Source organism: Vulpes vulpes, chromosome X (genome assembly GCF_048418805.1).
Source record: "Vulpes vulpes isolate BD-2025 chromosome X, VulVul3, whole genome shotgun sequence".
NCBI classification, from domain to species: domain Eukaryota; kingdom Metazoa; phylum Chordata; class Mammalia; order Carnivora; family Canidae; genus Vulpes; species Vulpes vulpes.
In genome coordinates, this window is record NC_132796.1 from 106793732 (window position 1) to 106809505 (window position 15774).

The 15774-nt window shown below is 40.9% G+C and overlaps 1 protein-coding gene across 10 annotated transcripts in view; it reads right to left on the minus strand.

Annotated features, from left to right (window-relative positions):
- The window catches only part of MCF2 (MCF.2 cell line derived transforming sequence), a 118671-nt gene that overhangs the window by 73401 nt on the left and 29496 nt on the right, over positions 1 to 15774 (minus strand). For all 10 annotated transcript variants that reach the window (XM_072744626.1, XM_072744632.1, XM_072744627.1 and 7 more), the window contains 3 exons: positions 10292 to 10360; positions 2559 to 2673; positions 1328 to 1418 (listed from right to left, as the gene is read on the minus strand). In XM_072744626.1, coding sequence (XP_072600727.1) covers positions 1328 to 1418; positions 2559 to 2673; positions 10292 to 10360 — 275 coding nt within the window. The remainder of the gene's footprint in view (positions 1 to 1327; positions 1419 to 2558; positions 2674 to 10291; positions 10361 to 15774) is intronic.

Below are 15774 nucleotides of genomic sequence, written 5' to 3' on the forward strand. Positions count from 1 at the left end.
ACAAAACCTTCCCCCAAGTGTGTATATTAATGTAATTCCCTCATTTATAAGACAATTATAATAATACCCACCTGCAGGACTTAATCAGGAAATAGAATCAACATTAATAAAAGTGAACACTTTTGAAAAAGCAAAAACATATTAGATGAAGTCAAGGTTTTGCTATTTTATTTTAGTAACTTGTGTAAATTTGGTGTTCGCTCTTCTCTCCATTGCTTATCATTACACACTTCTGTTAAGGACATAAACAAAAAAACCACTTTGCTGATTTGCTCAAGATGAAGAACAATCCAAGCTGGGTATGAAAATAATGATCTCATACATTTTACCACGTGAGTGCCAGTCTATTTCTTATGCCCGTTAGCTAGGTTAGTATAGCAAAAAGAACACTGGCTCAGAAGTCCAACAACCTAGATTTCTGTCTTGCCTTCACAACTAAATCAACTTCCTCTGGTGAGAGTGGCCTCCCGTGTCAGTCAGGAGACAAAGAATTTCTGATGATTGATTATGTTGGACTTGCAAAGAAAAAAATACATTGATTCCGGGCTACTCTGCTCTGACAGAGGAAGTTAGCCCCATGGTACCTCTACAGACAGCCCCAATCTTGCCAGCTCAGTAATATATGGGTTCCTCACCTCCCTCCTCTTCTATGAAGAAGTGTCAAATAATGCCACTGTAATCCAGATGAGCCTAATAATCTGAAAGATCACCTTGGCTATGTGCAGGGTGGCAGCTCTCATATTTTTCTCTTAGGGAAACGGTTTTCTTTATCTAGGTCTTGGGAAGCTGGGGGCTAGATTCTGAAAGGGGAGATAAGTCATATTGCAGTTGAGTCACTTCCCTACTCTATCTTAGGGGGAGAAATGTCTAGAAAGACATATATTGAAATGTTTAAAAGTGTTTTATTTATGGATGGTTGAATTACCAATTGTTGCTTTAAACTTTCTTTTTTATACTTTTCCATATAGAGTAAGTATACAATAGAGCTATTTCCATTAAAAAAAAAAAAAGCTCCCATAAAAATTTGCCTTGCTCTGAAAGGCATAGGGAACCATGAGTCTCTTCTCACTCATCCCTTGAACCACTAACTACTCATTCTTTCCCATTACATTTTATTTTGTATGAGTTGTTTAGCTCAATCTCCTCTATCAACGCTTCTTCCCACTTTCTCATCTCACCATCTCATCTTTTTTTATTGTTTCCATCGTGGTTTCCATCACTTTTATTGTCTTCATTGTCTAGTATCAAAGTATTCTGCACTCCCACAAACAGAAAGTATCATGTAAAATAAAAATAAAAAGTTACAGTAGAATGCATTGGTGCTTACTGAGATTTTCTGGAGAGAAATTTTGAGAGAAGACCACGTATCCAATCTTCGATCAAGAATAATGGTAAACCGGGAATCAGATCCATTTTGCCTGCAAGATAAGAGGATATCATGTTTTTCTTAGTAACTACCCAAATTTGCTAGGTTGTGTCCTTAATTCTGACTCTTTTTTGTTTACACTTGATGTCTTAACTGAAGATAAATTTGGATTGGGAAATCTATCACAAAGTGCTACACTGGAAAACCAATTTAATTCCATGTTCCACTACTCAATATTTAAAATTTCTTTTTTGGCACTAACATCATTCTTTTAAATAGTCGAATGATAGCATAATGCAGATAGTTCACTAAAATGAATTTGGCATACTGCAATTTCAGGTATGAGAAAACCTTATAGACAGCTACCCTCCATGATATCAGATTTAACCTTTCATGGTAATGGATCAAGAGCCAATGATCCATCCATTCATTTATTCACTCAGAAAAACACTATTAAATATAGGTTTCTATGTCGTCTGCTCCTTGAGAAGCAGTTTAACAAATAATAAAACTTTTATTTGCCCTAAAAAGACCTAAGAGACTTTCAAGCTTTAAGGGATACACTACAAATTCAGTTTTCTGTGACTTGATTTTTTGTTGTTGTTGTTCATGAAACTCTTCATATTTTTATCATTGTAGATTTGTGGCCTCTAAGTCTTCAGTGTTAATAAATGGAAAATGTCTCCTTTAAAAATTTTGTTTTCAACCTAAATATAATCTTCAAGGAAGCTTTTGAAACTTACCTTTTAAAGCATTCTAGCCTCAAATGATTTCTAATATCAAGAAGTTCCTCCTAACCAATTCCAATTTCACTTTTCAGTCTATTTAACATTTGGTCTTCATATTTTACCCTTGGAAGAATAGCTACCTTCACTCTGGGCTAGAGGATTTCCTTTTAGGCAAATCAAAGGCTTAAAGTATGATCATTTTCAACCTATATTTTTCTTCATGAAGGCAAATATTTCTAGACTCCCGATTTGGTTTCCATAGATCCTCAGTATAATTTTTATAGCAATTTAGGTAGCTGTCAGCTTTCCCTTGTAAGTTTTATTTCTTATCTACTCTGAAGAGGAGTTTTATAATCACTTAAAATAATAACAGTCACACTAAAAAAAAGCCATTTTTCTGTTATTACATTAAATTGGGTATCCAACACATAACAAATTGAAAAACATGTAATGAAATGTTATACCTTGCAATAGATGTCAAATAAGTCAGCACCTTTGCTATCACTTCTTCTGGTACACATCTGAAATTACAATTTTCTGGAAAAGTAATGATCCAAGCATTATCCTTTCCCCGGCCACCTAAAACAACATAAAAATAAGTCAACCAATTTAACAATTCACATGACTACAATGCAAGAACTGAGGATTTGAGAGGGGCAGCTTGGGGCCAATGTAACTTTTATAAGGATGATGGTCTCCACAAAAATCAAAATGGCACCATGCTCCTAAGTCAAAAGAGTAGCTAAGGGATACCTGGGTGGTTCAGTTGGTAGAGTATTTGACTCTTGATCTCAGAGTCTTTTTTTGTTAAAGATTTTATTATTTATTTATTCATGAGAGACACAGAGAGAGAGCAAGAGGCAGAGACACAGGCAGAGGGAGAAGCAGGCTCCATGCATGGAGCCCGATGTGGGACTCAATCCTGGGACTCCAGGATCACACCCTGGGCTGAAGGCGGTGCTAAACCGCTGAGCCACTCAGGCTGCCCTCGATCTCAGAGTCTTGAATTCAAACCTCACACTGGGTGTGGAGTCTACTTTAAAAAAAAAGAAAGAAAAAAGTAGCCGAGTAGTTTCTAAATGAAAACAGAATATAAGAAAAAAAAGAAAAAGAAAAAGAGAGAGAAAGCAAAATAAGTGATTATAGTCAGAAATTTTCATGAAATGAATATAATAAATATAATTAAAAACACAGCTGACCCCTCATATTGGACAACTGAGGATACTGGGAAATAACTGTTTCTATACCAATGCTATGGGCCTAAATTCAAACCAGGTGATTTGATATAATCAACCATTTACAGCTATGGTGAGTCTGAAAGAATACAGGATATAAGCTACAGGAAATAAGTGATGTTCTAATGGATTTGTGAAAAAAAACAATATAAGCAGTAATAGCAACAATCGTATAGGACTTTTACTAATGCAAAGAAACAAAGACCATAAATTCTCTTTGGGTTAAAATTCAGCATGCACCCTATGCTACAGCCCTCGACACAGCCCAGAGGATAAGGAAAATTGAGAATGAAGGCCACCTAAGTAAAGGGATGAGCTATATAAATGTTTACGGTCCCACTGTACAGATGACCCAACAACTGAGCACAGAGGATGTGCTCAGTAAATATTTAGTGCTAAATGGAAGTTTAAGGATTATTTTAGGAACTTTATTAGGGAGGTCTTTGAATTAAGCTTGCTAATAGAAATTTTTTGATAAGTTTAGTTGTAATTCTCATTTGGCTGAATTTAAGTGAAAAAAGATGTAAGGATATGAAAAAAATTCAATGTTCAATAAAAATATGACAATGGCAGGGCACCTGGCTGGCTCAGTTGGAAGAGCATGTGACTCTCGACCTTGGGGTTGTAAATTCAAACCCCACGTTGGGTGTAGATTACTAAAATAAATAAATAAATAAAAATTAAATTAAATTAAATAAATAAACAAATGAGTAAATAAAAATAATTAACTTTAAAAAAATAAGACAATGGCAAAGGAGATAAAGTGAACTGATAAAAATAACCCAAAAGAAAGCAAAACTGGAGGGGAAAAAAACAAAGAACTAATGGGACACATAGAGAACAAATAGTAAGATGACAGGTTTAAACCCAACCATATGAATAATCACATTAAATATAAGTAATCTTGACATCCCAGTTAAAAGTTAGAGATGATCAAATTGGATAAAAATGTCCAAGGGCCAACTATATACTGTCTACAAGAAACACACTTTATTTTTTAAATATAATTTTATTTTAATTTTTATTTATTTTTATTTTTTTAAGATTTTATTTATTTATTCATGAGAGACACAGAGAGGCAGAGACATAGGCAGAGGGAGAAGCAGGCTGCCTGCGGAGAACCTGATGTGGAACTTGATCGCAAGACCCCGGGATCATGACCCAAGCTAAAAGCAGATGCTCAACCACTGAGCCACCCAGATGCCCTATTTTTATTTTTTTAAGTAAGGTCTACATTCTGTGTGGGACTTGAACTCAGAAACCCAAAATCAAGAGTTGCATGCTCTACCAACTGAGCCAGCCAGACACCCTCGAAACACATTTTAAATATAAAGCACAGGGACACCTGGGTGGCTCAGCGGTTGAGCATCTGCCTTCAGCTGAGGGCGTGATCCTGGAGTCCCAGGATCGAGTCCCACACCAGGCTCCCTGGATAGAGCCTGCTTCTCCCCCTGCTTATGTCTCTCTCTCTCTGTCTCTCATGAATAAATATATAAAATCTAAAAAAATAAATAAATATAAAACACAAATGCATTAAAAGCAAAAGGATGGGAAAAGATATACCATATTACTATTAGTCAAAAGGAAGTTGTCTAATTTTAGACAAAATTGATTTCAGAGTCAGGAATATAACTAGATATTTTTTTTAATTTTTATTTATTTATAATAGTCACATAGAGAGAGAGAGAGAGAGGCAGAGACACAGGCAGAGGGAGAAGCAGGCTCCATGCACCGGGAGCCCGATGTGGGATTCGATCCCGGGTCTCCAGGATCGCGCCCTGGGCCAAAGGCAGGCGCCAAACCGCTGCACCACCCAGGGATCCCTATAACTAGATATTAAGAAAATCATTTGATAATCAAACCAGAGCAAATTCATCAAGAGTATATAACAATCCTAAATGCTTATGTACCTAATAATGGAGCTTCAAAATACATGAAACAAAAACTAATAGAAGTGCAAGGAGAAACAGACAAATCCACAACTTCAGTCAAAACATTTCACTACCGGGGTACCTGGGTGGCTCAATCAGTTAAGCATCCAACTCTTGGTTTCAGCTCAGGTCATGATCTCAGGGTCCGGGGAGGAAGCCCTGTGTTGGGCTCTGCATTCAGTGGAAAGTCTGCTTAAGATTCTCTCTCTCGACTCCTAACTCTGGGAAACAAGCTAGGGGTGGTAGAAAGGGAGGTGGGCGGGGGGGGGTGACTGGGTGACAGGCACTGAGGGGGGCACTTGACGGAATGAGCACTGGGTGTTATTCTATATGTTGGCAAATTGAACACCAATAAAAAATAAATTTATAAAAAATTAAAAAAAGATTCTCTCTCTCTCTGCCCCTCCCCTACTCACATGTGTGCTCACTCTCTCTCTCCCTCTAAAATAAATAGATAAATCTCAAAAATGTTTTTGATGAAAATAAATAAATTTCACCACTCTCAATAACTGATAGAATAAGTAGACAATTTGCAAGTAGACAGTACACCTGAGCAACAATCTTAACCAATATGACCTAACTGACGTTTCTAGAACATTCCATTCAATAAAAGCCGAATATACATCCTTTCCTAATGCACTTTGAACAAAATCAAATTCATTCATTGCCTTAGTCTTTACCAAGGGAAACATGAGGGACAGTTCCCATTCCCAAGTTAATTTTTTTGTATCAAACTAGTTCAAAGTATTACATCAAATGATAAATCTTTTAGGCTATGAGAGTAGGATGAAGATTATCATGGACAATGGCAGCATCCATCCAAGAGTTTCAAAGGAACTCAAGGGAGAAACTGTATAACTCTAAACCAAGAGATATAGCAAATCATTAAACAAAGGGCTTCTACAGGTAGAGTATATTAAAGAACTAGTAATATATAATGGGGGTGCCTAGGTAACTCAGTTGGTAGAGCATATGACTCTTAACCTCAGGGTTGTGAGCTTGTTGGGCATAGAGTTTACTTAAAATAAATATATAAAGGGCACTTAGGTGGCTCAATGGTTGAGCATCTGCCTTTGGTTCAAGTCATAATCCCGGGGTCCTGAGATCGAGTCCCGCATCAGGCTCCCCACAGGGAGCCTGCTTCTCCCTCTGCCTATATGTCTATGCCTCTCTCTGTGTGTCTCATGAATAAATAAATAAATAAACTCTTAAAAAATTAATAAATACATATACATAAAACAAATAAATTATATATAACACACAATTCAACATATATATAATATTTAATATAACAGACTTGCCAAGCAAGCTGGTAAGCACTCTAGTTAAAGACAGAACCAGCCAGCACTTAGGAAAGTTATACCTATCAAAGGAAAGAATGCAGGTTCTTATAAGGGTAAATGATCATTGCTTAATCTCTAAACTGTTACTACCACTGAATACCTACAAGTGCTGTACTAGATAGTAAATTTGTGAGAAAAGAACGAGAGGTGTTTATATTCTAAATTTGGAGGGTTTAATTATTTTCCCATTGGAAACGCTTCCTTCAAAAGAAACAACTACAGGGACGCCTGGGTGGCTCAGTGGTTGAGCGGATGCTTTGGCTCAGGGCCTGATTCCAGGGCCTGGGATCGAGTCCCACATCAGGGTCCCCACAGGAAGCCTGCTTCTCCCTCTGCTTATGTCTCTGCCTCTCTCACTCTGTTTCTCATGAATAAATAAATAAAATATAAAAAACAAAAAACAAAAGAAGCCACCACAAAGAGCAGATAAGGAAATTGTAGCAGAGATCTGGGTGGGGGAACTAGCCTTGAGGGTCATTCTATATATATGGAACACAGTTTGAAAAACACTGATGAGCTTCAGTAAAATCCCCCAAATCTCAAGAGTGACGATATGTCACACATTTATAGCACTTATAAAGTAAAACATAAAGCCACATTAAGTCACCACTAATTCATAATTACTGTTAATTATAATCATTAAAGCAGAGGTCAGACAAAAGTATCCAATTAGGATCATCTATAAAGTAAATGCTTGTTTAGTAAACTGAGCATGCTGGTTGCACTTCAGGAGCAATAATTAAACTACTTAAAAGGAGTAAGATCATTTCTTGTACTCTCAACATCTAAGAAGCACTCATTTTCAAGCAAACGACACAAACTCATAAATTGCCCCTACCTGTTTACTCTAATAATGTTTACCGGTATAGTTCCAATTAATACTTGAAAGTCATTTGCTGGTCTTTAAGCAGAACTTTCCCTAGATTTCTGAATGAGTCAAAAAGAGAGGTATGATGGGGGATCCCTGGGTGGCTCAGCGGTTTAGCGCCGCCTTTGGCCCAGGGTGTGATCCTGGAGTCCAGGGATCGAGTCCCACGTCGGGCTCCCTGCATGGAGCCTGCTTCTCCCTCTGCCTGTGTCTCTGCCTCTGTCTCTCGTGAATAAATAAATAAAATATTTTAAAAAAAGAGAGAGAGGGGGATGGTTCACCAATTACATCTCTAAAAAGAAGTAATGCTATTGAGCTGCATTACTCACAATAACCAAAAGGTGGAGGCAACCCAAGTATCCATCAATGGATGAATGGACAAACAAAATGTAGTATATATATGTAATGGAATATTTTTCAGTCTTAAAAAGGGAGGAACTTATGACATACATTGATATATACAACTTGGATGGACCTGGGCAGCCCTGGTGGCGCGGCGGTTTAGCGCTGCCTGCAGCCTGGGGCATGATCCTGGAGACCCTGGATCGAGTCCCATGTCAGGCTCTCTGCATGGAGCCTGCTTCTCCCTCTGCCTGTGTCTCTGCCTCTCTCTCTCTGCATTTCTATGAATAAATAAATAAAATCTTAAAAAAAAAAAAAACAACTTGGATGGACCTTAAGGTATTATGCTGAGTGAATTAATAAGCCAATCACAAAAAGACAAATCCTATATGATTCCACTCTTATGAGGTACCTACAGTAATGAAACACCCAGAGACAGAAAGTAGAATGGTTGGTTGCCAGGAGCTAAGGCAAGAAGGGAATGGGGAATTATTTTTTAGCGGGTACACAGTTTCAGTTTTGCAAGATCAAGACTTCTGGAGATGACCAAGATGACCAAAAAAGAAGGAATAACAGTCACATCACAAAGGGCCACAGTCACGTGCAGCCTACTTGTAGCACCAACTGTGCCCATTACACGCCCAAGGATAAGGCCACTAAGAAATTTTTTATTCAGGGACACTTGGGTGGCTCAATCTCTCAGTTTCAGTTCAAATCATGATCTCAGGGTCCTGGGATCGAGCCCCACATTAGGCTCCCAGATCCGAGGGCAGTCTGCTTGAGGATTCTCTCCCTCGGCCCCTCCACCCAGTCATACACACACTCGTGCACAGGCTCTCTCACTCTCTCTCAAATAAATAAAATCTTAGGGACACCTGAGTGGCTCAGCAGTTGAGGGGCCACCTTCCGCCCAGGGCGTGATCCTGGAGACCCGGGATCCAGTCCCACATCGGGCTCCCTGCATGGAGCCTGCTTCTCTCTCTGCCTATGTCTCTGCCTCTCTCTCTCTCTCTCTCTCTCTCTCTCTCTGTATGTGTGTGTGTCTCTCATTGGTAAATGAATAAATAAATAATCTTTTTTAAAAAAGTTCATTACTGGGACCATAGGAAAAACTGTTGGCGACTGGGGCATTTCCAAAGTGAAGATCTTCTAGGCCTATGTGCATTCCAAGCTGTCTGTGGGCTAATGACCATGCAGACTGAACCATTCACGCCAACGTAATCCAGAATCACTCTCCTGAAGCACGGAAGGACCCAACACTACACCCTCACCCCGATTTAGACTTGCAGGTGCTATCCCACTACCTCTACCAAAGGCCCTGTAAGGAGCTAAGTCCTTAAAGACTGAAGAAAAACTGTTCTCTGGAAAAAAATAAAACAGAGATTATACTTTTAAAAACCCGTTAAGATGGTCACTTTTGGGCCGCCTGGGTGGCTCAGCGGTTGAGCGGCTACCATCGGCCCAGGGCGTGATCCCGGAGTCCTGGGATCGAGTCCCACCCACATCAGGCTCCCTGCATGGAGCCTACTTCTCCCTCTGCCTGTGTCTCTGCCTCTCTCTCTCTCTTTCTCTGTGTCTGTCATGAATAAATAAATACAATCTTTTAAAAAAATAAAATAAAAATAAAATAAAATGTTATACAAATGCACATACACATACCAATGCATATATACAGATATTAGTAAACTTACTTTATCAAGTGTAAATGAAACTCTAAAAAGAAATAACTCAGTATGTGCTCTTAATTAGAATGACTTGATGGCATTTATAAGATACATTTAAATAGGGATCCCTGGGTGGCCCAGCAGTTTAGTGTTGCCTTCAGCCCAGGGCATGATCCTGGAGTCCCAGGATTGAGTCCCACATCGGGCTCCCTGCATGGAGCCTGCTTCTCCCTCTGCCCGTGACTCTGCCCCTCCCTCTGTGTGTCTCTCATGAATAAATAAATAAAGTCTTTTTAAAAAAAAGAAACATTTAAATAATCAGAGCTATGGTGGTGGAGAAAATCGCCAAGAAGTCCCCTCAGTTGTCACCCTCTCTCTCAGCCTGCACCCACCTAGATGAATTCTACTTGCACCTATCATGGATTCCCAAAGGCATGCCTGAAAGTCAAATGTAAAAAGGTGGTAAGATTGTTTTCATCATGTATCTAAACACATTCAAAAGCTCTATTCTCTAAATGTCCATTTGTTTGGCCACTATGTGCACAATGCATAAATGTTTATTAAAATAGTGCTTCTCAGCATGTGACTCTTGATCTCGGGGTCTTTGGTCCGAGCCCCATGCTGTGTGTAGAGATTACTTAAATAAATAAAAACTGAAAAAAAAAAAAAAGAAAATAGTGCTTCTCAAACTGTGTGTGTGTGTGTGTGTGTGTGTGTGTGTGTGTGTGTGACTACTTCTATAATAAGGACCGCACTCATTTTGCTAAGAGACTCATACATTTATCTGGTCTAAATATATGAAAAGTCTGCTTACCAGACAAGAAGGCGATATCTTGCATTAAGAAATGACTGCTGTCCTTTGCGCGGAGAAGCAGCTCGGTCTCTATGACAGACGAGAAAGGGAGAGAGATGACATGCATGTTAGAACACAGCTGGGAGCATCCACCTCATTCCTCATTATGCTGCAAAGAACCCTGGGGGCCCTGCAGACGCACTGCTCACCTCCTCTCTGCTCCTCTCAGCTACACGGCAAGGAAATCGCACTCTCGAAAATATCACTGGGTAAGACCAGTGTCCTAGCTCTCGGAATCTATCCCTAGGACATAAACTACTCTTACTCACCGGAAAGCCAGGGGCAAAGGTCCTAACCCCAGGACATCTAGATCTATGTAAAGGGTAGATGGTCACATGGAGGCACCAGAGCAGCCTGCCTTCTACTTCTGACAATGCCTTTCATTCTGCAAAGTTTACTAGTGGTTACAAAGCACTTCTCAGATAGTTTATCTTATTGGATTCTTAAAATAACCCTGAAGAAGGTATGTCTTATCTCATCTCCTAAGTCAGGAAAAGTCCGAGAGAGTAGAGTGGAGTGGTGAAGCACGTTGCTTGGGAGCCAGACAGAGGGACTGAAATCTCTGCCTGTTGCATTTCCTGGCCATACAAACATGTCCTTCCCCAATCAACCGGGCACAATAATATCTACGTCATTGGGTGCTGCGCCAACGAACTGCAAACCAACTGGCATGATAGTTGGTGTTCAATAAGCCACATACGAGCTTGTCTTTGATCACAACGGGTAGAACAACATCCGTGCATTGCTCCATGTGTTTTAGATGCTCCAGCTCGCAAGTGTTAATTTGTAATGTTCCATTCCAGTGAACGCTACAGGAGCCAAAAATCAAAGCCTACTACCTGCCTCTGGTTCATGAGCAAGGGTAACTTTTTAAAGAAATCAGGGCATCAGACAAGGCTATTTTGGATTGCTGGTTTTAATGCCTGTGGTTCCACGTCTCTTATAGAAGCCATATTTCCCACTGCTCTCTGATACAAAGGGCCTTCAAAGGCCTAGTAGCTGGTGGTGTCAGGCTGATGACACATTACCCTCCTTAGTGCTCCTCAAATCATACCTTATGGATGCTGTTTACCAGAAGTAATCCTGCTCAAGGGCATTAGAAAAACAAGTTATCAGTGGGTCCACAGTAGACAGAGTAATGGATATCTGCTACACAGTGACCCACCCCTCACCTAAATACTCCCTATTTCAAAGATTTAAAAAAAATTGAGTGAGGGACACCTGGGTGGCTCAGTGGTTAAGCGCCTGCCTTAGGCTCAGGGTATGATCCCGGAGCTCCAGGATAGAGTCCCACGTCGGGCTCCCCGCAGGGAGCCTGCTTCTCCCCCTGCTTGTGTCTCTGCCTCTCTCTGTGTGTCTCTCATGAATAAATAAATGAAGTCTTTAAAAAAAAATTGAGTGACAATTTTCATAAGACACGAGCCACTGGGTTGCCTGGGTGGCTCAGTGGTTGAGCATCTGTCTTTGGCTCGGGTCATGATCCTGGGGTCCTGGGATCAAGTCCCGCATTGGGCTCCCCACAGGGAGCCTGCTTCTCCCTCTGCCTGTGTCTCTGACTCTCTCTCTCTCTGTCTCCCATGAATAAATAAATATTTTTTTAAAAAAAGACACAGGCCATTAAAAATCTGCAATTTATTGGGATGTAAAACTCAATTCCTAAAAATGTCTTGGAATTAAGAAAAAGAGTCAACTCCTGAAGTGCCCCACGCCAAGCATGTGCATGTACATTTCCAAGCCTTCCCATCCAGACAGCTGAATAGTTATTTTTTTAATGCTACATGTTTCCTCAGATAAAAGAATGTGATTGTGGCAGCCACAAACATGGGTTACACACTGACATTTTTAGGGATAGAGACATGGAACAAGGTGGAAAATGGGGGTGATGCAGAGAAGTAGAAGTCTCTCTGCCCTTAGAGGCCTGCAAAAGTGGCAATGCCCCACGTGTCCCATACGATTTATTTTTTTTTTAAAGATTTTATTTATTTATTTGTGAGAGACACAGAGAGAAAGAGAGGCAGAGACACAGGCAGAGGGATAAGCAGGCTCCATGCAGGGAGCCTGACGTGGGACTCGATCCTGGGTCTCCAGGATCATGCCCTGGGCTGAAGGCAGCACTAAACCGCTAAGCCACAGGGGCTGCCCGTCCCATACGATTTAAATGAGACAGGGATCCCTGGGTGGCGCAGCGGTTTGGCGCCTGCCTTTGGCCCAGGGCGCGATCCTGGAGACCCGGGATTGAATCCCACATCAGGCTCCCAGTGCATGGAGCCTGCTTCTCCCTCTGCCTGTGTCTCTGCCTCTCTCTCTCTCTCTGTGACTATCATAAATAAATAAAAATTAAAAAAAAATTTAAAAAAAAATGAGACAGCATTAGACATTAAAACATTCCCACATAATAGGACCAAAATTCCTCCTCTATGCTGAGAAATAGGAAGATTTCTCAAGATCAATCAGTGAATTTTATGTCAGATGGCACTTCTGGAAGTACTAATAGCTACAGTTTGATTCCTCCCATTACCACTCAGGCACTTGCATAACTATGGAAACCGTGCGCATCTACTCTACAATTCTTCAATCCTGTCACATAAGGACCTGGACCCCAGTGCTGGCCTGGCCACCGAGCAGCTCTGTGATCTTGAGCAAGTCACGCCCCAACACTTGCCCCACTGTCCCCCATTGCAGAAGTGAGGGCCATTCAACGAATGCTTTCTCGGGCCCCTTACATTCGAGGAGCTTCAAGGACAGGTAAAATCCAGAGTTACAAGGAAAACATATGTTTCCGCTGATGTTTCTATTGTAAAATGTCTCCCACAACTGTGCTCAGAAAGTCACATCACCAAACTAACAAAAAAGGAGGAGATAATGGTTGAAAGAGAAGATGTCGCTACTTTGAGAGGGGAGAGAAGACACGGGTCACCTGTGCGTAGCCGCACAACACAAGGTGAGATGGTTGCTGAGAATGAGGAGAGTGAGAGAAGTGGCTTTGGGCAAGGTGGACACTGTGTGACACCCTGCTTCGTATCTGACCCTCTTGAATTTCCACACATCTTGCCTCCTGAAATATAAAGATGAGGACAGATGCAATTTATCATGTTCCTCTTGCTGACCCTTTAACCTCTTTTAATCTGGGCACGAGAAATAAAAAGCCAAGATCACCAAAGCTGGATCAAGTTCACACACAGCATGTTCCTCATTGAGCAGATTCATACTTGACAGCAGGCTTGTCAAGCCGACCCTCGTGAAAGCTCAATGACTCGCAAACCAGGGGCATGTGCTCTTCTTACTTTGGACTAGTCGCTCAATCGAAGAAATGTTGGTTGGGAAGCCCAAAGAAGGGCACTAACTCAGTAGGCAATCTGACAGACACCCTAAAAACATCCCGATGGAGCAGCTCTTTGACTCCGCTGATGAACCACATAGGTGTAGAGTCTAATGCAATCACCTTCAAACTGCAAGCAAAAGACTAGAAAAGTGCTTGCCAATTCATTCATTCCATACATATGATTAGGAAGCAAAAGAGACCAGTTTTTACTGCCTCGGCCATAAATCACAAACTCATTAGTAGTATTTCTTTTTTTAAAGATTTATATTTATTTTAGAGAGCGAACAGGTGACAGAGAGCACAAGTGGGGGGAGGGGCAGAGGGAGAGGGAGAACTGACTCCCTGCAGACTCCCCACTGAGCACAGATGTAGGGCACCATCTCATGACCCTAAGATCATGACTGGAGAGGAAACAAAGAGTCACACACTGAACCGACTGAGCCACCCAGGTGCTCCTAATATTTCTCTTTTAAAATCAATTAGTTCTTTTATAGAAGATAGTTGTACAGGGGTACCTGGCTGGCTCAGTCGGTGGAGCACGCAACTCTTGGTCTCGAGTCGTGTGTTCAGGGCCAATTTGGGTGGAGAGATCACTTAAAAAAAAAAAGATTGGGGCATCTGGGTAGCACAGTCAGCTAGGTGTTCAACTCTTGGTTTCAGCTTGGGTCCTCACCTCGGTGTTTTAAGATCAGGCCCTGTGTAGGGCTCACACGCAGCCTGGAGTCTGCTTGAGATTGTCTCCCCCTCTGCCCTTCCTGCTTGTGCTTGCTCTCTTCTCTCTCTCTCTCAAATAAATTAATAAATCTTTTTTGAAATTTTGTGTAAATGCAGAGACAAGCTCAGAATTCAAATATGAAGAACTTAAAAGTCCTAAAAGGTACAGAAATAAATAATATATTCTGAATGGATGGTTCACAGACATTTAATTAGTTGATTCATTTTGGTTGTGTCACTTGCAGAGATGGAGAACACTTGTCACCTTGATACAAGGTGCCCTTCATAGTTTGTAAAGATTGAAACACTGAATATTAAGCATACTGCCACCATTTCCCAGCACACACACACACACACACACACACACACAATGCAACTTCTTGGGCTAGGTATGGAGTATGAATACCTATTTGATCATGTACTCTTTTGGTTGGTTGGTTGGTTGGTTGGTTGGTTGGTTGGTTGGTTAATTGGGCAGTCGGTTCACTGGTTGGTTGGTTCTTTTCCCCTCAGAGAGAGAAGACAAAGCAACAGAGATAGCTATACAGACTCCATGTGAAGAAGCATTTTGTTCTAAATGTCAGAACTCTTTGTAGATGAAATAACTGCCATGGTAGGTACAGAAAGGAGCCCTGCTCTATCACAGATAGTGTTTGAACAAAGCTCAAGCTGCTCTGTGGTAAGGAGGCTAGTGAGGACAATCAAGTGAATAGTTGGGTTGGAATAAATAATCTATCACGGTCTACTTCAAGAGTCTATGCCTCTATGATGTGACTATTATTACCATTCCAAGGATTTTAAATTCTGAGTTTATCAACTCCTATAGAGAAAACGATAGTTTAGAAAGTAACTTGAGGAGTGCTTAGGTGGCTCAGTCGGTTAAGTGTCCAACTCATGATCTCAGTTCAGATCTTGATCTCAGGGTCATGAGTTCAAGCCCCAGGATGGGTTCTGCAAAGGACTCCATGTTGGGTGTGGAGCCTATTAAAAAAAAAGTTAAGTAAGTTGGTATCTATAAGCATTCTCATTTTTTAAAGATTTTTATATTTTTTAAAGTAATCTCTATACACCCACCAGGGCGTCTGGTTGGCTCAGTCAGTAAAGCATTCGATGACTCTTGGTCTTGGGGTTGTGAGTTCAAGCTTCACACTGGGCATGATGACTACTTTTTATTTTTTTAATCTTTTTATTTATTTTTTTTATTTATTTATGATAGTCACACACAGAGAGAGAGAGAGAGGCAGAGACACAGGCAGAGGGAGAAGCAGGCTCCATGCACCGGGAGCCCGACGTGGGATTCGATCCCGGGTCTTCAGGATCGTGCCCTGGGCCAAAGGCAGGCGCCAAACCGCTGCGCCACCCAGGGATCCCTTGATGACTACTTTTTAAAAAAGAAAAAGGAAATCTC